This window comes from Caretta caretta, chromosome 2, assembly GCF_965140235.1.
Source record: "Caretta caretta isolate rCarCar2 chromosome 2, rCarCar1.hap1, whole genome shotgun sequence".
NCBI lineage: Eukaryota > Metazoa > Chordata > Testudines > Cheloniidae > Caretta > Caretta caretta.
This window is the reverse complement of record NC_134207.1, coordinates 1,285,496-1,305,792: the sequence shown is the minus strand read 5'-3', so window position 1 is coordinate 1,305,792 and position 20,297 is coordinate 1,285,496. Positions and strand designations below refer to the sequence as shown.

General features: G+C 63.8%; 1 protein-coding gene across 6 annotated transcripts in view; it reads left to right on the top strand.

Moving 5' to 3' along the window:
* Positions 1 to 1,073: 1,073 nt before the first annotated feature.
* Positions 1,074 to 20,297, top strand: part of PLEC (plectin) — a 165,845-nt gene continuing 146,621 nt past the window's right edge. For 3 of the 6 annotated variants that reach the window (XM_075124834.1, XM_075124831.1, XM_075124829.1), the window contains exons 1-3: positions 1,074 to 1,248; positions 9,848 to 9,888; positions 10,883 to 11,008. In XM_075124834.1, the coding sequence (XP_074980935.1) occupies positions 1,089 to 1,248; positions 9,848 to 9,888; positions 10,883 to 11,008 (327 nt within the window). In that variant the 5' untranslated portion in view covers positions 1,074 to 1,088. Of the gene's footprint in view, positions 1,249 to 7,249; positions 7,381 to 7,428; positions 7,580 to 9,847; positions 9,889 to 10,286; positions 10,384 to 10,882; positions 11,009 to 20,297 lie in introns of those variants that run through there. The other 3 variants (XM_048836990.2, XM_048836973.2, XM_048836976.2) reach the window with 3 other exon arrangements.

Genomic DNA, 20,297 nt, shown 5'->3' with positions numbered 1-20,297 from the left:
GGTAGGAAGAGCAGCCCTATTGGCTGTGGGGTCTGGCCATGGGGGAACTATGGCTCGGGGGCCCATGGGCGACACTCAGCAGGGAAGGGCATTCAGTAAGGAATGGAGCATGGTCCCCAGGAAGGCGATGCTCTGGTGAGGAGCAGGAATAGCCGGGAGCTCCCCCACGGTCAGCCCTCCTGCCCCCCCCCCCAGTGCCCCCTGCTGGGAGAGGTGAGGCTGGAGCAGCCCGGAGCTCCCCCATGGTCAGCCCTCCTTCTCCCCACCCCACAGCATCCCCTGGTGGGAGAGGTGGGGCTGGAGTAGCCGGGAGCTCCCCCATGGTCAGCCCTCCTGCCCCCCCCCCACAGCGCCCCCTGCTGGGAGAGGTGGGGCTGGAGCAGCCGGGAGCTCCCCCATGGTCAGCCCTCCTGCCCCCCCCCACAGCGCCCCCTGCTGGGAGAGGTGGGGCTGGAGCAGCCAGGAGCTCCCCCATGGTCAGCCCTCCTGCCCCGCCCACAGCGCCCCCTGCTGGGAGAGGTGGGGCTGGAGCAGCCCGGAGATCCCCCCACAGTCAGTGCTCTGCCCCGCTTCCTATAGAGCCCCCTGCTGGGAGAGGCTGGAGTAGCTGGGAGCTGCCCTTCAGCCAGCCTTTCTGCCCCACTCCCCACAGCGCCCCCTGCCTGGGGAATAAGGAGGCGGGGGCAGGGCTATCCTGGGGGCACGGGGAGCTCTGCCAGGCTGGGAAAGGTGAGTGGGGAGGGCTGGAGCCGTGGGGTGCGAATGAAGGAAGCAGGGACGGAGAGGGGTGTGAGGCCCGGGGGTGGGGGAAGCTGTACCAACAGCAGTCTGTAACCACATACCCTGCTGGCCGGCACCCCCACGGCCCCCCAGCTGGGCCCCTCCCCACCAAGGGTTACCAGCTCTGCGCTGGGGCCTGCGGGGGCGGGGGCTTGGAGCTGTGCCTCCCACCACTGTGAGTCACGGGGAGGGGCTGGAGCACATCTGGAGCACATCTGGCCCTCTGCAGCGGGCGGGGATGGCAGGGTTAACGGGGCTGGGCTCTGCACACACTCAGCGCCACGCAGCCGGCCGGGCAGTGCCTTAGCATGTCCCCCCTGGGCCCGTGGGTGCCGAGGGACCCCGCGTGGCTGCGCGTGGCCTGGGTCGCGGCGCTGGGGCTGGGCTCCGTCTGCATCTGGGTCCTGTTCCTGGTGTGCTCCCTGTGGGGCCGGCAGCCTGCGCGCCCCGGGGCCCAGCCGCTGGCAGGTAGGTGCGCTGGGGTCCCCCGTCCTGCACCCAGCCGGCGTCTGGTCCTGCTCTGGGCCAGGGCTCAGTGTGTCCCCGTGTTGCTAGCACAGGCCATGGGGGGCCTGACCCAAGGACCCCCTCTCCCCATTACAGACTGCCCCTAGCGACACTGCGGGCCTGCCCCCACCCGGACGCACGGCAAGGGGAGTTTTACTCTGAGCCCCGCGGTGCCAGGATCAGGCCCTCAGAGGGGCCCGCTGGCATGAGGCTGGGTGCACATTACCCAGACCACGGTTGTCGCTGGACCCAGCTGCCTCCCCACAGGCCGGCCCTCGTCAGTCACCCCCAGCCCAGCCCAGCCCTACCCGGCCCGGCCCTCGTCACCCTGACTCTGGCCTGGCCCTTGTCACCCCCAGCCTGGCCCCATCACCCTGACTCTGGCCTGGCCCTTGTCACCCCCAGCCCGGCCCTCGTCACACCCAGCCCGGCCCTGTCACCCTGATTCCAGCCCAGCCCTCGTCACCCCCGACCCAGCCCTGTCACCCTGACTCTGGCCTGGCCCTTGTCACCCCCAGCCCGGCCCCGTCACTCTGACTCTGGCCCTTGTCGCCCCCAGCCCGGCCCTCATCACCCCCAGCCCGGCCCTGTCACCCTGACTCCAGCCCAGCCCTCGTCACCCCCGACCCAGCCCTCGTCACCCTCACCCAGCCCTGTCACCCTGACTCCAGCCCAGCCCTTGTCACCCCTGACCCAGCCCTGTCACCCTGACTCGGGCCTGGCCCTTGTCACCCCCAGCCCGGCCCTCGTCACCCCCGACCCAGCCCTGTCACCCTGACTCTGGCCCGGCCCTCGTCACCTCCACCCAGCCCTGTCACCCTGACTCCAGCCCAGCCCTCGTCAGTCACCTCCAACTCAGCTCGGCCCTCATCACCCCTGACCCAGCCCTGTCACCCTGACTCCAGCCTAGCTCTCTTCACCCCCAGCCCGGCCCTATCACCCCAACTCCAGCCCAGCCCTCGTCACCCCCACCCGGCCCTGTCACCCTGACTCCAGCCCAGCCCTCGTCACCCCCGACCCAGCCCTGTCACTCTGACTCTGGCCTGGCCCTTGTCACCCCCAGCCCGGCCCCGTCACTCTGACTCTGGCCCTTGTCGCCCCCAGCGCGGCCCTCATCACCCCCAGCCCGGCCCTGTCACCCTGACTCCAGCCCAGCCCTCGTCACCGCCGACCCAGCCCTCGTCACCCTCACCCAGCCCTGTCACCCTGACTCCAGCCCAGCCCTCGTCACCGCCGACCCAGCCCTCGTCACCCTCACCCAGCCCTGTCACCCTGACTCCAGCCCAGCCCTTGTCACCCCGACCCAGCCCTGTCACCCTGACTCGGGCCTGGCCCTTGTCACCCCCAGCCCAGCCCTCGTCACCCCCGACCCAGCCCTGTCACCCTGACTCTGGCCCGGCCCTCGTCACCTCCACCCAGCCCTGTCACCCTGACTCCAGCCCAGCCCTTGTCACCCCTGACCCAGCCCTGTCACCCTGACTCGGGCCTGGCCCTTGTCACCCCCAGCCCGGCCCTCGTCACCCCCGACCCAGCCCTGTCACCCTGACTCTGGCCCGGCCCTCGTCACCTCCACCCAGCCCTGTCACCCTGACTCCAGCCCAGCCCTCGTCAGTCACCTCCAACTCAGCTCGGCCCTCATCACCCCTGACCCAGCCCTGTCACCCTGACTCCAGCCTAGCTCTCTTCACCCCCAGCCCGGCCCTATCACCCCAACTCCAGCCCAGCCTTCGTCACCCCCACCCGGCCCTGTCACCCTGACTCCAGCCTAGCCCTCGTCACCTCCAGCCCGGCCCTGTCACCCTGACTCTGGCCCGGCCCTCGTCAGTCACCCCCAGCCCAGCTCAGCCCTCATCACACCTGACCCGGCCCTCATCACCCACAGCCCTAGTGACTCGAAGCCCAGCTCTGTCACCCCAACCCTTGTCACCCCCCAACCCGGCCCTGTCACCCTGACTCCAGCCTGGCCCTCATTAGTCATCCCGAGCCCAGCCCTTGTCACCCCGACCTGGCCCTCGTCACCCCTTAGCCCTCGTCACCAACTCCAGCCTGACCCAGTCCTTGTCACCCCCAGCCCGGCCCGATTCTCCTCACTCCCAGCCCAGCCCTGTCACCCCCAGCCCCCGTCACCGCCCAGCCCGGCCCAGCCCTCGTCACCCCCAGCCCAGCCCTGTCACCCCAATCCTCGTCATCTCCAACCCGGCCCTGTCCCCTGGACTCCAGCCCGGCCCTCATCACCCCCAGCCCAGCCCAGCCCGGCCCTCGTCACCCCCAGCCCTCATCACCCTGACTTCATCCCTGCCCTTGTCACCCCCCAGCCCTGTCACCCCAATACTTGTCACTCTTGACCCAGCCCTGTCACCCTGACCCCCGCTCGGCCGTTATCACCCCTAGCCCAGCCCAGCCCTCACACACCCACCAGCCCAGCCCTGTCACCCTGAACCAGGCCCTTGTCACCCCAGCCCGTCCTTGGCCCATCCCCCCAGTCCTCGTCAGCCCCTGCTCCCCCAGGCCTGACAATACCAGTAGCTGCCATGGCAGCCACTTGTTAATGGTTGTGCTGTGGCAGCGCCCAGCACCCCATCTGGATCGGGCCTTGCCACGCCGGGCACCAGAGGTGCAGGCAGACCCTACCCAAGCTCCCAGCTGGCTTCAGAGACAGCATAAGAGAGTGCGACAAGGGCTGGGGAGGTGGGTGGGACACCAGGGACACAGGGGAAGGACAGGTTTGAGGGCAGCACCGCCTGTTATTATGGGGCGGTGGGGAATCGCCGCTCGGGACCGCCTGTTCCAGTGGGGAACCACTGGGATCGGTTCTTGGCTGCCCCACTCCCGCGGAACAGGGGTTAAAAGCAGCCCTGGAGAGGGCTGCGGCTGGGAAGAGGAGTGAAAGCAGCGGAGGGCCTAGCTGACCACAGGTGTGGCCGGCCCAGTCAGGCCCCATAGAGGGGCTGCGAGCCAGGAACTGTAGGCGTCTCTCTCCAACCCTGGAGGGGGAAGGACCTGGCTGCCTGGGAGCACAGGGCACCTGGGGCACAGCAGTGCTGGGGAAGGGCGAGAGGAGCTGGGGAGCTCCAGCCTGGCAACTCCCCAGGCTGAGGGCTTGATGAAGGCCAAAGCGGGCACTGGGGTTGGGAGGGGCAGCCCGGGGTGAGGCTGAGGCAGCTAGTCCAACCCCCTTGCCAGTGCTAAGTGGCCATCACAGACTGCAGTTTGCCCCGGTGAGCGGGGGCGAGATGAAGACTGGCAGTAGCCACTGAGGCAAGGTGGGCAGAGAGGGTTGGGGGTCCCCTGGGGAGGGGAGACCCAGAGTGTGGGGGTACTGTGGTGGGCAGAACCCCAGGGTAAGGGGCACCGGGGTCTGGGAGGGACATGGGGGCCTGAGCCAGGCGAGACACCAGCCAGCAGAGGGAGCTCTGTATGCTGGAAAGGAGCTAATTCCCAGGCAACCAGCAGGAGGCGCCGCACCAGTGGGTCCGCGATCTGCTACAGCCCTACCCTATTTAACATCTTCATCAACGACCTTGAAGAAACCGATGTGAGGCAGCAGGGAGGGGGGAGCGTTGACCTGGGAATGTGGCAGGGGAGTTTCACTGGGGATGGGAGACCTGAGAGCCTGTCACCTGAGCCGGGACGGGGAGGGGGCCAGGTAACACCTCTGCCCGGGAAACTGGACAAAGGCTGCAGGAGGGAGCTTGCTGGGTGAGTTTAGTTGGCAGTTTGGGGCTGGGGAGAGGAACACAGGGAACCCCAAGGCTGGGGCCTAAGCTCCCTGCTCCCCCAGAAAGACTTGAGTGAGGGGTCCTGGTTGTACCCACAAGCTCTGTGTTAGACTGTGTTCCTGTTGTCCAATAAACCTTCCGTTTTACTGGCTGGCTGAGAGTCACAGCGAATCCCAGGAAGAGGGATGCAGGGCCTGGACTCCCCCACACTCCGTGACAACCATAAAATCAGCACTGATAAAGTCTGCAGCTAACACAAAGGTTGGGGGAGCGATGGGGAGGACGAGTCACTGATCTCGCTCTGGGTGGCTTGGTAAGCTGGGCGCAAGCAAACAAGATGTGTTTGAATAGGGCTAACTGTAAACATAGCCACCTAGGACCAGAGCCTGCAGGCCATGCTTACAGCTGGAGGGCTCTATCTTGGGAAGCAGGGACTCCGACAAAGGTTTGGGGGTTGTGGTGGATAATCAGTGGAACATGAGCTCCCGGTGTGATGCTGTGGCCAAAAGGACTAAGGGGACAGGGGAATCTCGAGGCAGAGCACAGAGGTTATGGTACCGCTGTATGTGGCCCGGGTGTGAGTGTGCTGGGATCCGGCGTCCAGTTCTGGTGTCTATGACTCAGGAAGGATGTTGATAAATTGGGGAGGGTTCAGAGAAGAGCCATGAGGGTGATTACAGGGTTAGAAAATCTGCCATACAGTGAGACACTCTGGGAGCTCCGTCTCTTTAGCTTAGCAAGGAGCCGGTCAAGGGGCGTTGGGATCCCAGTCTGTAAGTACCTGCACCAGGAACAGAGATTTGCTAATGGGCTCTTCAGGCTAGCAGAGGAAGGTGTAACCGGATCCAATGGCTAGAAGCAGAAGCTAGACCAATGCAGACAGGAAAGGGGCTTACGTCTAACCGGGTGGGTAACCAACCACGGGAACAGTGTCCCAAGGGCCGGGCTGGATTCGCCAGCACTGGTAATTTTAGAGTCAAGACGGGACGTTTTTCTGCTCTGGTTCCACCACAGCATGCGGGGAGTGAAGCAGGGCTGGAGTAGTCAGTTCACTCCTTTGCATAAAATATTACCTGGGGAGTGGCAGGAAGCATGGCAGTGGTGCAACGGTTTCCCTTGTTGGGGGGGAGGGGGAAAGACAAGAAGCTGTTCTGGGTTACCTTTGCTTTTCTAGCCTGGCCCCAGGGCCCTGCCCCACCCTCTCCAACTGCAACCAGAACCTGGGGACCTGGCCTGGGCTCTCTCGGTGCCAAGTTTATGACCCCTTAGCACAGCGCCTGGGGCAATCAGAACGCCCCACCCCCAAGTAAGAGGGACAAGTCTGCCCCACCCCATCCCCCATCTGTCTCATCCCTGCCTTAGTGTCCTTACAGCCCTGGGCTCTGGGGCAGACGCAACCCCCTTTGCACACACCCCCGCCCACCTGAAGGGCAGGTGCTTGTGTTCTGTCATCCACCAGCCAGAATGGCAGCTTTCAACAAAGCCAGCTCCAGCACCATGCCTGGGCACTGGGCCAGCACCAGCTCCCAGGAGCGCTCCTCCCGCATGGCCCCAAGCCATGCACCGAGCCAGCCTTTTGCACAGCACAGGGTTGTGGGCTGCGACATGCCCAGCTGAGATCACACCTGGGAAGTGGCACCCCAGACCAGGCCAGCTTCCCACTGCAGAGCCCTTGCTGTGATGTGCGGAGCGGACGTCCCGTGACACGGGCACTGCTGCAGGCCAGAGCTGCCGGGTAGCGGGCGGGGCGCTGGGAGGACGCTCAGGGCTGTGGCTGACTTACCCAGAGCTGCCTGGCTGTTCACTGACCCCAGCTGGGGAAAGCAGCGGCTCCAAGCAGACCTCCTTCCTCCGGCAAGCGCTTGCTGCGGGACGGGTGTGTATGGTGCTGGGTGTGGGGTGAGGAAAGCCTGGATGGCAGTGCGCCCGGTTAGCACAGGCATGGTTCCCCGTTTGCTCAAGCAGACGCTGCAGTAGCCTTCCCCGCTCAGCTCCCTGCCTGCCCCCGCTGCTGCCCACAGCCCTGGCAGGCTGGTGCTCCTCCCTGGCTGGGGGCACTGTGGGGGCAGCTCTGGAACTGCTGCCCCCTCTCAGCATGGGAGCAGCTAGGCTGGGCGGGGGCGGGGGGTGGCTCACTCTGCCAGGGTGTCTGCTCCCAGGCGTTAGCGTCTGTGGCCGTTTATCTGTGTGCACAGGGGGCCCCGGCTTCCTTCCAGGAGCTCCCAGCACGCCCTGCGGCTCCAAGCCCGGAGCAAGGCAGCAGCCCAGGGCAGCCAGATGCGGCGTCAGGCCAGTCAGAGCCCGGACCAGTACGGGAGATGGGGCCGCGCTCCAAGCCCAGGGTGCAGTGTGAATCCAGAGTTGCTGCGGGGGGGTGAGTCCGGATCCACCCCGCGCCCCTGAGAGCAGAACCTGCTCCCTGGGGCAGGGGTAAGAGATGCCACGGCCGGCGCCGCTCAGTGCTTGTGTCCACAGGGCGAGACGCACTGGCGTGGGCACTGCTTGGCACGTGACACAAGCGTGGGCAAGCGCAAATGCTCATGTGGGCACAGTCTGGACGCAGAAAGAGTCAGGTGGGCACACTGGCGCACCCCCCGACATGCGCTGGGGCACACGGACACTCGCATGGGCACATGCTGGCTTGCGTACTCGCGTGGGCATGCCCTGGCACAAACACAACCAGACCGGCGTGCGCAGAGGGAAGCTGCTGCAAACAAAGCCCTCGCAGAGGCATGCAGCGCCCGGGGCGGGAGTGTCTGGATCCGGCGCTGGGGAGACCCTGCCTGTCAAACAGGGGACCCAGAGTCCGGCGCGGACAGTCAGCGCGAGGAAGGGGAGTGTTGGCTCCTGGGGAGTCTGATGGGGAGCGGTGTGGCGTGTGGGGCAGTATAGGGGGTGCTGTGGTGTGTGGGGCAGTGCAGGGTGGTGGGTGGGGCAGTGCGGTGTGGTGTGGGGCAGTGCAGGGTGTGGTGTGGAGCAGTGCAGGGTGCGGTGTGGGGCAGTAGAGGGGGTGCTGTGGTGTGGGGCAGTGCAGGGTGGTGTGTGGGGCAGTGTGGTGTGGGGCAGTGCAGGGTGTGGTGTGGGGCAGTGCGGCGTGGTGTGGAGCAGTGCAGGGTGTGGTGTGGGGCAGTAGAGGGGGTGCTGTGGTGTGGGGCAGTGCGGCGTGGTGTGGGGCAGTATAGGGGGTGTGGTGTGGGGCAGTGCAGGGTGTGGTGTGGGGCAGTATTGGGGGTGCTGTGGTGTGTGGGGCAGTATAGGGGGTGGTGTGTGGGGCAGTGCGGCGTGGTGTGGGGCAGTATAGGGGGTGTGGTATGGGGCAGTGCAGGGTGTGGTGTGGGGCAGTATTGGGGGTGCTGTGGTGTGTGGGGCAGTGCAGGGTGTGGTGTGGGGCAGTATTGGGGGTGCTGTGGTGTGTGGGGCAGTGCAGGGTGTGGTGTGGGGCAGTGCGGCGTGGTGTGGAGCAGTGCAGGGTGTGGTGTGGGGCAGTAGAGGGGGTGCTGTGCTGTGGGGCAGGGCGGTGGGGTGTGGGGCAGTGCAGGGTGCGGTGTGGGGCAGTGCGGTGTGGTGTGGGGCAGTATTGGGGGTGCTGTGGTGTGTGGGGCAGTATAGGGGGTGCGGTGTGGGGCAGTGCAGGGTGGTATGTGGGGCAGTGCGGTGTGGTGTGGGGCAGTGCGGCGTGGTGTGGAGCAGTGCAGGGTGCGGTGTGGGGCAGTAGAGGGGGTGCTGTGGTGTGGGGCAGTGCGGTGTGGTGTGGGGCAGTATAGGGGGTGCGGTGTGGGGCAGTGCGGTGTGGTGTGGGGCAGTATAGGGGGTGCGGTGTGGGGCAGTGCAGGGGTGGTGTGTGGGGCAGTGCGGCGTGGTGTGGAGCAGTGCAGGGTGCGGTGTGGGGCAGTAGAGGGGGTGCTGTGGTGTGGAGCAGTGCAGGGTGCGGTGTGGGGCAGTAGAGGGGGTGCTGTGGTGTGGGGCAGTGCAGGGGTGGTGTGTGGGGCAGTGCGGCGTGGTGTGGGGCAGTGCAGGGTGTGGTGTGGGGCAGTAGAGGGGGTGCTGTGCTGTGGGGCAGGGCGGTGGGGTGTGGGGCAGTGCAGGGTGCGGTGTGGGGCAGTAGAGGGGGTGCTGTGGTGTGGGGCAGTGCGGTGTGGTGTGGGGCAGTATAGGGGGTGCGGTGTGGGGCAGTGCGGTGTGGTGTGGGGCAGTATAGGGGGTGCGGTGTGGGGCAGTGCAGGGGTGGTGTGTGGGGCAGTGCGGCGTGGTGTGGAGCAGTGCAGGGTGCGGTGTGGGGCAGTAGAGGGGGTGCTGTGGTGTGGAGCAGTGCAGGGTGCGGTGTGGGGCAGTAGAGGGGGTGCTGTGGTGTGGGGCAGTGCGGTGTGGTGTGGGGCAGTATAGGGGGTGCGGTGTGGGGCAGTGCAGGGGTGGTGTGTGGGGCAGTGCGGCGTGGTGTGGAGCAGTGCAGGGTGCGGTGTGGGGCAGTAGAGGGGGTGCTGTGGTGTGGAGCAGTGCAGGGTGCGGTGTGGGGCAGTATAGGGGGTGCGGTGTGGGGCAGTGCAGGGGTGGTGTGTGGGGCAGTGCGGCGTGGTGTGGAGCAGTGCAGGGTGCGGTGTGGGGCAGTAGAGGGGGTGCTGTGGTGTGGAGCAGTGCAGGGTGCGGTGTGGGGCAGTAGAGGGGGTGCTGTGGTGTGGGGCAGTGCAGGGGTGGTGTGTGGGGCAGTGCGGCGTGGTGTGGGGCAGTGCAGGGTGGTGTGTGGGGCCGCGAGCCATGTAGGACACTGTGGTACCATCTCAGGCACTCTGCCCCCCGTCTGTCCATCTGTCCGTCCCTTGAGACTGTGTTTGCCTCTTTTCCAGGCAAGCAGTCGGGAGGTGGGAGATCTCAGGCCAGCTCGGAGGTAAGAGTCGCGTCCCCCCCCGGCCCCGGGGGAGCCATTCTCCCGCATCGACCGATAACGTACCGACCCGTGTCCCGGACGCGCCGTCCCCGCCTCTCCCACCCCCACCTGGCCACACGGTCACTGCCGCACCCCCCCGGTCCCTCCTCGCTCCCTGCGCCATCCCTTGTCCCCAGCTCAGCTCAGCTGCTGCGTCCCGGCCCCCTGGACAGCAGCTGTGGGGAGCCCCCCCTCGACGGTCTGCAAAGCACCGCGTCTCAGGCCTGCCTGCCGATCCTCCCAGAGCCGGTGCCCTGCCACGAGCAGCTCTGCGCCATCCCGGGGCAGGGCCACGTGCGCTGGGACCTTTGTCCCGGCCCTCGAGGGGCCCACTCGCCGGCCAGCGGGGCAGAGCCGGGCGGTGAAAGGCGCCCATTGTCTGGGCTGCTAATGAGGGAAGTCACTTCAGCACCGCACCAGCGGCTGGCCCAGCACAAAGCCCTTCGCTGGGAGAGAGTGAGTGGCTGGGCACAGCCTCCCTTGCAGCCACGGCACACGGCCGCCCGCTCCCAGCAGGGCGCACCCACTGGGGGGCGCTCCCGGCTTCCCCAGCCCGGCCTCTCCCAGCAGGGGGCGCTGTGGGGAGCCGGGCACGGCACCGGCTGGGGGATGGGGGCGAGCTCCTGGCTACCCCAGCCCTGGCCTGTTCCGGCAGTGGGGCAGAGCACTGGCTGTGCGACGGGGGGGGGAGCTCCCAGTAACTTCAGCCCCAGCAGGGGGCGCTGTGGGGAGCGGGGCATGTCACTGGCTGGGGGAGAGCTCCCGGCCTGTTTCAGCAGGGGGCGCTGCAGGGAACATGCTGGTGCCGTGTGCTGTGGGAGCCTGCCGGCCCCAGGGTCATGGCAGCAGGGTGGGCTGGGGCTGGGGCTGGGCTAGGGCCTGGCTGGGGAGCCCGGGGCATCCTGGCTGGGACTGACGAGGCCCCTTTGCCTTGTTTCCGGCCTGTCGCCTGCAGAAGAGAAGGAAGAAGGGTGCGAAGCAGAACCCTGCTCCCAGCCGGCGGGAGCAGCCCCAGAGAGCACGGGGGCCGCTGCACAAGGAGCCCAGGAGGGCCAGCACACGCCTGGCAGCCCAGCGACAGGTAGGAGCCCCGGTGGGATGCTGTGCAGCGTGGGGGCTGGGTAATAGCTTCACTGGCACAAGGGCTCTGGGCGCGCCACTTCCGCGCCTCGGGCAGCTGGGCGGGGGCTGCTCGCAGGGGGAGTGTCCCCATCTCCGGTTCTGCCCCATTTTGCCGGCGGAGGCCCAGGCTGTGCACTGTGACTGGGTCTGTGTCTCCGCGTGCCCTTGTTCCTGCCGAGGGGCGAGGGAATGGCCGGTCCCAGCCCCGCTCACCGCTGGCTCGGCAGCTGGGACCCGTGCCGCAGGCAGGGCTTGCTGGGGAGCCCGTGGGCAGCAGGGCGCTGGGTGGTGCATAGGTGCTGGGTGGGGCTGCTCTGACTGCGTCTCTGTAACGTGCCTCTGTTCTAGCTTCTCCCCAGTGTCCCTCAGGCTCCTGTTTGGCTGGTCCCCTCCCCGTGGGAGGGTGCTGCAGAGCCCTTTGCTGTGGCCTCCTGTCTGGGGAGCGTCTCCGCCCTGGGGTGATTGCCCCGAGACGCAGGGCCTGGAGCAGCAAAGGCCTGGCTTGCGCAGAGTTTGCACTGGGAGAACTGGTCAGTGGTACAGTCCTAGCGGAGCAAGCCCTGCTGTGGGCGTAGGCACATCGGTCTAATGGCATCTTGTCTCAGTACAGCTTCTTCCCTTGCCGACAGGGAGAGCTCCCCAGGATAACACCAGTGTCCGCATGGCTGTGACGAAGTGGGACTGTTCTTAATGTTTCCTCTGAATAGTGTGGGGGTGCCTCAGTTTCCCCTAGGCAGTTCTTAAGTATCTAGGGGGTGGAGTAAGGGTGTATGATCATTGCAGAGCCCTAGAGGGCAGGTGTGTGCAGGAGTCTGGACACAGAGAATGGCCGACACCCTGTTTCCTGGCAACTGACGGCCTGGGCCCTTCCCCCCCCTGCAAGGTGAGAGCTGAAGGGTTGGAGAACAAAGGAATCAGGTGACCACCTGGCCCGGGAAAGGAACAAAGCCCAGAGGAGGAGGGGCTGGAGGGAGTTTCAGTTTGGGGCTGGCTGGGACATGGAGTGAAGTGCAGACGTGGTTGTCTGGCTCACTGCCCCCCAAAATGGACCCAGCTGAGGGGTCCTGTTCTCTGCACCTGCAAGCTCTGTGTTAGACCATGTTCCTGTCGTCTAATAAACCTTCTGTTTTACTGGCTGGCTGAGAGTCACGTCTGACTGCGAAGTTGGGGTGCAGGACCCTCTGGCTTCCCCAGGAGCCCCGCCTGAGCGGACTCGCTGTGGGAAGCGCACGGAGGGGCAGAGGATGCTGAATGCTCCAAGGTCAGACCCAGGAAGGTGGAAGCTGTGTGAGCTGCGTGTCCTGAAGACAGGCTGCTCCCAGAAAGGCGACTGCCCCAGAGTCCTGCCTGGCTTCATGGGGAGTGTGACGAAGTGGGACTGTTCTTAATGTTTCCTCTGAATAGTGTGAGGGTGCCTCAGTTTCCCCTAGGCAGTTCTTAAGTATCTAGGGGGTGGGGTAAGGGTGTATGATCATTGCAGAGCCCTAGAGGGCAGGTGTGTGCAGGGGTCTGGACACAGAGAATGGCCAACACCCTGTTTCCTGGCAACTGATGGCCTGGGCCCTTCCCCCCTGCAAGGTGAGAGCTAAAGGGTTGGAGAACAAAGGAATCAGGTGACCTCCTGGCCCGGGAAAGGAACAAAGCCCAGAGGAGGAGGGGCTGGAGGGGGTTTTCAGTTTGGGGCTGGCTGGGACATGGAGTGAAGTGCAGACGTGGTTGTCTGGCTCACTGCCCCCCAGAATGGACCCAGCTGAGGGGTCCTGTTCTCTGCACCTGCAAGCTCTGTTTTAGACCATGTTCCTGTCGTCTAATAAACCTTCTGTTTTACTGGCTGGCTGAGAGTCACGTCTGACTGCGAAGTTGGGGTGCAGGACCCTCTGGCTTCCCCAGGACCCCGCCTGGGTGGACTCACTGGGGGAAGCACACGGAGGGGCAGAGGATGCTGAATGCTCCGAGGTCAGACCCAGGAAGGTGGAAGCTGTGTGAGCTGTGTGTCCTGAAGACAGTCTGCTCACAGAAAGGCGACTACCCCAGAATCCTGACTGACTTCATGGGGAGCAGTTCCAGAGCATCGCCCAGGGACTCCGTGACAGGGAGCAGTTCCAGAGCATCGCCCAGGGACTCCGTGACAACTGGTGGCAGCGGTGGGATGTACTGCACCCCGTGGATGGTGCTTCCTGCAGTAAGTGACTGGGGAGCAGTAACATGAAGGGGGACTGACGAGGACCAGGCCTGCTGAAGGCTCAGAGAGGAGCAGTTTCAGGGGGCGGTTAACCCCTGGGAGTGTGTGACCAGGGAGAAGGACTGTGCAGTAATGGGGTCCCCCTGGGGACTGCAGCGAGCAGTCTCAGGGGCGGATGAGTCTGCAGCTCGACCCTGGCAAAGAGGTGGTGACCTCGAGAAGGGCTGGCACACTAGGGGTTCTCCAAGGAAACCGTGGGGAGCTGAGAGCACACAGGCCTGTGAGTCCACAACAACTTGGGAGGAGCGGAGTGATGGCCTGTCACCGTCTCCTTAAGAAGGACATTGTAACTCTGTGCAGAAAGAGAGGGTTGAGCATTGGGAAGTTCACCAAAGCAGAGTTAATCGTGCAGCTGGAGGAGGATGACCGCTCTAAGGAACAGATTCCTGACCCCAACTGGGGCTATAGCAGGATCTGGGAGCAGCTGGAGTGGGAGCCAGGCATCGCCAAGACTCCTGTCCCCGACCAGACGAGGGTCTTCACGATCGGGTTCCCCATCTAGGGATTGGAGATGGACGGGATTGGAGCTGAGTCTGAGAGAGCAAGAGGACTGTGAGAGACAGCGAGAGCCCGAGAAAGAGCTGCAGAAGCAGCAGCAGCATGAACTGGCGGTGGGGGAGCGGAGAGGCCTAGGGGACCCCTCAGGGGTGAGTGGGGATAGACCCCGGGGGGCCAGTTCCACTGGGAACCTCGAGACTAAATTGCTGCCCCTGGTTAAGGAGGGGGGGATGTGGATGCCACCTCACTGCCTTTGAACAGGCTGGCGATTTGAACCAGGGGGACCCTGTGGAAAAGCCCCGATGTCTAGCTCCCTTGCTGGGTCCCAAGGCCATAGACTCCGTCAGCCAGATGGTTGGGGATGTGGACAGGCTCCCACTCCTGACCCCAACCTATATGTCTGTGTGGAGTTTCCGAGGCCAGGCCCCTCGGACCCCCGGGGGAGCGGAAGGTGATGGTCAATGGGGAGACATTCCCGGGGTGGCGAGGTCCTGGGGCAGAGAGAACTGTTGTCAGGCCCTGGGTGGTGCAGCCTCAGATGCTGAGGGGCTGGGTGAGGGTCCCAGGGATGAAGCCCCTCGCCTTCCCTATGGCCCAGATCCCTGTGCAGACCCAGGAGGGGTGGGGCTGGTTCGTTGTTGGGGTTCTCCAGGACACCAGCTGCGAGACCCTGTTGTGGGGTGACTGTGTCTCTTTGGGACAGGATCCAGGCCCTGCTCCTTGTAACTGCCGAGGGTTTGCAAAAAGAAAAGGAGTACTTGTGGCACCTTATAGACTAACCAATTTATCTGAGCATGAGCTTTCGTGAGCTACAGCTCACTTCATCGGATGCATACTGTGGAAACTGCAGAACTCTGTGTATATAATGTCTTCTTGCTACAGGTTTCCACTCCCTCAGTAGGTAACACAATCACATCACCTTTCTGCTCTCCTTGTGCCCTGGCTAGGATCTCACCCTGGTTAGTCAGAGTTGCTACACCCTTTCCCAACAACACACTAGCAACGGGCAAAGTACAAGCACCAGAATTGTCTGGGCTCTGGGATTTTACATAGACACTAACTGGATGCGACCTAGTTACAGGACAATTCTCCTGAGCAGACACAAACTTAGGACCCTTCCCTTCCTGGGCTTTAGCTGAATCCAGAACCAGCTCTGGGACAACTGCACGACCCTCAACCGTCACAGGCTGAAAGGCCCCTTCTGTCTGCTACACAGACACAGAAGAGCCGGACACACTTTCTCCTTTCCCAGACACCCAGCTTGGGACCTCTTTCCCCTTGTCCCAGCACACAAGGCTGGTCACAGACAACTGCTTGGAGACCAGGGTAGCTCCCTCCATAGGCAAGTCAATACCCCTGACAGACACAGGCACATTTCCTTCACTGTCCCAATTCTCCACCCAGCTAACAGGTAAGGTCCAGGGACACTCATCTTCCACCCTCCTCGCCTTCCCGCCCTGCTGACTAGACAAAGCCATCAGCTCAGAAGGCTGCCTAGGCTCATCCAGACTTTCCTTACCCAGCACCTTGCCACTCCCCACAGATCCCCTGCCCTGCCTGTGTCTCCCCCGACTCAGCTGGGGTCTCAGCTCCCACTGTGCTCAGCGCAGCCCTTGCTCTCCCAGTGGGGGTAGGCAGCGAGCTCGCTGCTTTCCTCACTGCATCAGAGCCAGCCTGAGCCTAGCAGCTCCTCCCTGCTGCCAGCCAGGTCATCTGCATTTTCACTGACCATTTCCCTCTCCACTGAATGGTTCCCTGGATTCAAATTCAAACCCTTGGCCGTTACAGGAGCAGGGCCTGGATCCTGTCCCAAAGAGACACAGTCACCCCACAACAGGGTCTCGCAGCTGGTGTCCTGGGGCACCCCAACGACCAACCCCTCCTGGGTCTGCACAGGGATCTGGGCCATAGGCAGGGCGAGGGGCTTCGTCCCTGGGACCCTCACCCAGCTCACCCAGCCCCTCAGCATCTGAGGCTGCACCACCCAGGGCCTGACAACAGTTCTCTCCGTCCCAGGATCTCGCCACCCCAGGAACGTCTCCCCATTGACCATCACCTTCCGCTCCCACTGGAGGTCCGAGGGGCCTGGCCCCAGGAAACTCCACACAGACATATAGGTTGGGGTCAGGAGTGGGAGCCTGTCCACCTCCCCACCCATCTGGCTGACGGAGTCTATGGCCTTGGGACCCAGCAAGGGAGCTAGACACCGGGGCTTTTCCGCAGGGTCCCCCTGGTTCAAATCTCCAGCATGCTCAAAGGCAGTGAGGTGGGCATCCACATCCCCCCCCTTCCTTAACCAGGGGCAGCAATTTAGTCTCGAGGTTCCCTGTGGAACTGGCCCCCAGGGGTCTATCCCCACTCACCCCGGGGAGGTCCCCTAGGCCTCTCCGCCCCACCACCGCCAGTTCATGCTGCTGCTGCTTCTGCAGCTCTTTCTCGGGCTCTCGCTGTCTCTCACAGTCCTCTTGCTCTCTCAGACTCAGCTCCAATCCCGTCCGTCTCCGATCCCCGGATGGGGAACCCGATCGTGAAGACCCTCATCTGGCCGGGGACAGGAGTCTTGGGGATGCCTGGCTCCCACTCCAGCTGCTCCCAGATCCTGCTATAGCCCCAGTTGGGGTCAGGAATCTGTTCCTTAGAGCGGTCATCCTCCTCCAGCTGCACGATGAACTGTATACCTGTGCTTTGGTGAACTTTCCAATGCTCAACACTTCCTTTCTGCACAGGGTTACAATGTCCTTCTTCAGGAGACGGTGACAGGCCATCACTCCGTTCTTCCCACGTTGTTGTGGACTCACAGGCCTGTGTGCTCTCAGCTCCCCACGGTTTCCAGGGAGAACCCCTAGTGTGCCAGCCCTTCTCCAGGTCACCACCTCTTTGCCAGGGTCGAGCTGCAGACTCCTCCGCCCCGGGACCGCTCGCTGCAATCCCCCGGGGGACCCTGTTACTGCAAAAGTCCTTCTCTCTCCCAGAGCCAAGCCGCAGGCTCCTCCGCCCCTGAGACTGCTCACCGCAGTCCCCAGGGGGACCCCATTACTGCACAGTCCTTCTCGCTGGTCACACACTCCCAGGGGTTAACCACCCCCCGAAACCGCTCCTCTCTGAGCCTTCAGCACGCCTGTTCCTCATCAATCCCCCTTCGTTTTACTGCTCCCCAGTCACTTAGTGCAGGAAGTGCTATCCATGGGGTGCAGTACATCCCACCACTAACACCAGTTGTCACAGAGTCCCCGGGCGATGCTCTGGAACTGCTCCCCATGAAGCCAGGCAGGACTCTGGGGAAGTCTCCTCTCTGGGAGCAGCCTGTCTGCAGGACACACAGCTCCCCCGGCTCCACCTTCCTGGGTCTGACCTCGGAGCATTCAGCATCCTCTGCCCCTCCGTGCGCTTCCCCCAGCAAGTCTGCTCATGCGGGGCTCCTGGGGAAGCCAGAGGGTCCTGCACCCCAACTCCGCAGTCAGACGTGACTCTCAGCCAGCCAGTAAAACAGAAGGTTTATTAAACGACAGGAACATGGTCTAAAACAGAGCTGGTAGGTGCAGAGAACGGGACCCCTCAGCTGGGTCCATTTTGGGGGCAGTGAGCCAGACAACCACGTCTGCCCTTCACTGCATGTCCCCAGCCAGCCCCAAACTGAAACTCCCTCCAGCCCCTCCTCCTCTGGGCTTTGTCCCTTTCCTGGGCCAGCAGGTCACCGGGTTCCCTCACCTTGCAGGGGGGAAGGGCCAGGCCATCAGTTGCCAGGAAACAGGGCGTCAGTCGACCATTCTCTGTGTCCAGACTCCTGCACACACCTGCCCTCTAGGGCTCTGCAATGATCATACACCCTTACCCCACCCCCTAGATACTTAAGAACTGCCTAGGGGAAACTGAGGCACCCCCACACTATTCAGAGGAAACATTAAGAACAGTCCCACTTCGTCACAGTGAGATGGGGTGCAATGTCTCTGGGGTGCAATGTGTGTGTGAGGTGCAGTGTGTGAGAGGGGGTGCAGTGTGAGTGGGGGGCAGTATGTGGGTGCAGTGTGAGCTGGGGTGCAGTGTGAGTGGGGGGCAGTATCAGGATGGAGGGGTGCAGTGTGTGGGGGTGAAGTGTGAGCTGGGGTGCAGTATGTGGGTGCAGTGTGGGCTGGGGTGCAGTTTCAGGATGGAGGGGTGCAGTGAGTGGGGGTGCAGTGTGAGCTGGGGTGCAGTATGTGGGTGCAGTGTGGGCTGGGGTGCAGTTTCAGGATGGAGGGGTGCAGTGATTGGGGGTGCAGTGTGGGCTGGGGTGCAGTATGTGGGTGCAGTGTGGGCTGGGGTGCAGTTTCAGGATGGAGGGGTGCAGTGAGTGGGGGTGCAGTGTGAGATGGGGTGCAGTGTATGTGGGTGCAGTGTGGGCTGGGGTGCAGTTTCAGGATGGAGGGGTGCAGTGAGTGGGGGTGCAGTGTGAGATGGGGTGCAGTGTATGTGGGTGCAGTGTGGGCTGGGGTGCAGTTTCAGGATGGAGGGGTGCAGTGAGTGGGGGTGCAGTGTGAGAGGGGGTGCAGTGTATGTGGGTGCAGTGTGGGCTGGGGTGCAGTGTGGGCTGGGGTGCAGTTTCAGGATGGAGGGGTGCAGTGAGTGGGGGTGCAGTGTGAGAGGGGGTGCAGTGTATGTGGGTGCAGTGTGGGCTGGGGTGCAGTTTCAGGATGGAGGGGTGCAGTGAGTGGGGGTGCAGTGTGAGAGGGGGTGCAGTGTATGTGGGTGCAGTGTGGGCTGGGGTGCAGTTTCAGGATGGAGGGGTGCAGTGAGTGGGGGTGCAGTGTGAGAGGGGGTGCAGTGTATGTGGGTGCAGTGTGGGCTGGGGTGCAGTGTGGGCTGGGGTGCAGTTTCAGGATGGAGGGGTGCAGTGAGTGGGGGTGCAGTGTGAGAGGGGGTGCAGTGTATGTGGGTGCAGTGTGGGCTGGGGTGCAGTTTCAGGATGGAGGGGTGCAGTGAGTGGGGGTGCAGTGTGAGAGGGGGTGCAGTGTATGTGGGTGCAGTGTGGGCTGGGGTGCAGTGTGGGCTGGGGTGCAGTTTCAGGATGGAGGGGTGCAGTGAGTGGGGGTGCAGTGTGAGATGGCATCTCCTAGGAGGCAGTGGGAAGTGCCCCTGCTCCCCAGTGCCCCCTGCTCCGTGCCCCCCCCCCCCCGCCAAGCCATGCTGCCCTCTCGGCTACAAACCCGCCTCCTCTCGCTCTGGTCCCTGGCCTGGGTCCAGTCACTCTGGTGGGTGAGACCCTCCCATGCTCAAAGAGCTTGGCGCCCTGACACTCCCCCACTGCCTGACATATACCCACACAGTGACACGCCTGCCTGACACACACTGCCTGACACACACACACCCCGCCTGACACTCCCCCACTGCCTGATACCCACTGCCTCACATATACCCACACAGTGACACCCCCGCCTGACACACACTGCCTGACACACACACACCCTGCCTGACACTCCCCCACTGCCTGACATATACCCACACAGTGACACCCCCCGCCTGATGCACACTGCCTGACACCCACTACCTGAGATATACCCACACAGTAACACCCCCGACTGACACACACTGCCTGACACACACACCCTGCCTGACACTCCCCCGTTGCCTGACACCCACTGCCTGACATATACCCAACACAGTGACACCCAGTGTGACACACACTGCTTGAGACCCCACCCACTGCCTGACACACACACCCTGCCTGACACTGCCCCACTGCCTGACATACCCCCTGCTCACTGCCTGACACTCCCCCACTGCCTGACACCCCCCCACATGACACTCCCCCACTGACTGACATACCCCCTGCCCACTGCCTGACACTTCCCACAGCCTGACACCCACTGCCTGACATATACCCACACAGTGACACCCCCCGACTGACATACACTGCCTGACACCCCACGCACTGCCTGACATACCCCCCGTCCACTGCCTGACACTCCCCCACTGACTGATATACCCCCTGCCCACTGCCTGACACTCCCCCACTGCCTGACACCCACTGCCTGACATATACCCACACAGTGACACCCCCCGACTGACACAGCCATATACTGACACCTCGCCACTATCTGACCCCCCCCCACTGCTTGACACCCATTGATTGAAATACACTCAGACACTGCCTGACAGCCCTGCACTGGCCGCCCACTGACATCCCCCAATGACTGACATCCACACCACATGCCGCCTGACACGCCTCCCTGGATCAGCATGGGGCCCCGAGGGCTGTGAGGGCAGCAGCACAGCGACTTGGGGGTGGGAGGGGAGGTGTCAGGTCAGTGGGCTGTTAGATCACCCGTCTGGCCTCCTGCCTCGTGCCCGCCAGCGCCCCGGACGCCTGAGTCCAGCCCCCAAGTGCTGGGCTGGCCAGAGCAACTCGGCCCCAGGCGAGTTAAAGCTCCAGTCTGAGCTTGTCTAGCTTTGCGTCCCGCCCGGGCTCTTGCTCTGCCCGCTGGCAGAAGGCTCCTCTCCAGGAAGGTGGGCTGTAGCCTGGGCTGGTCTC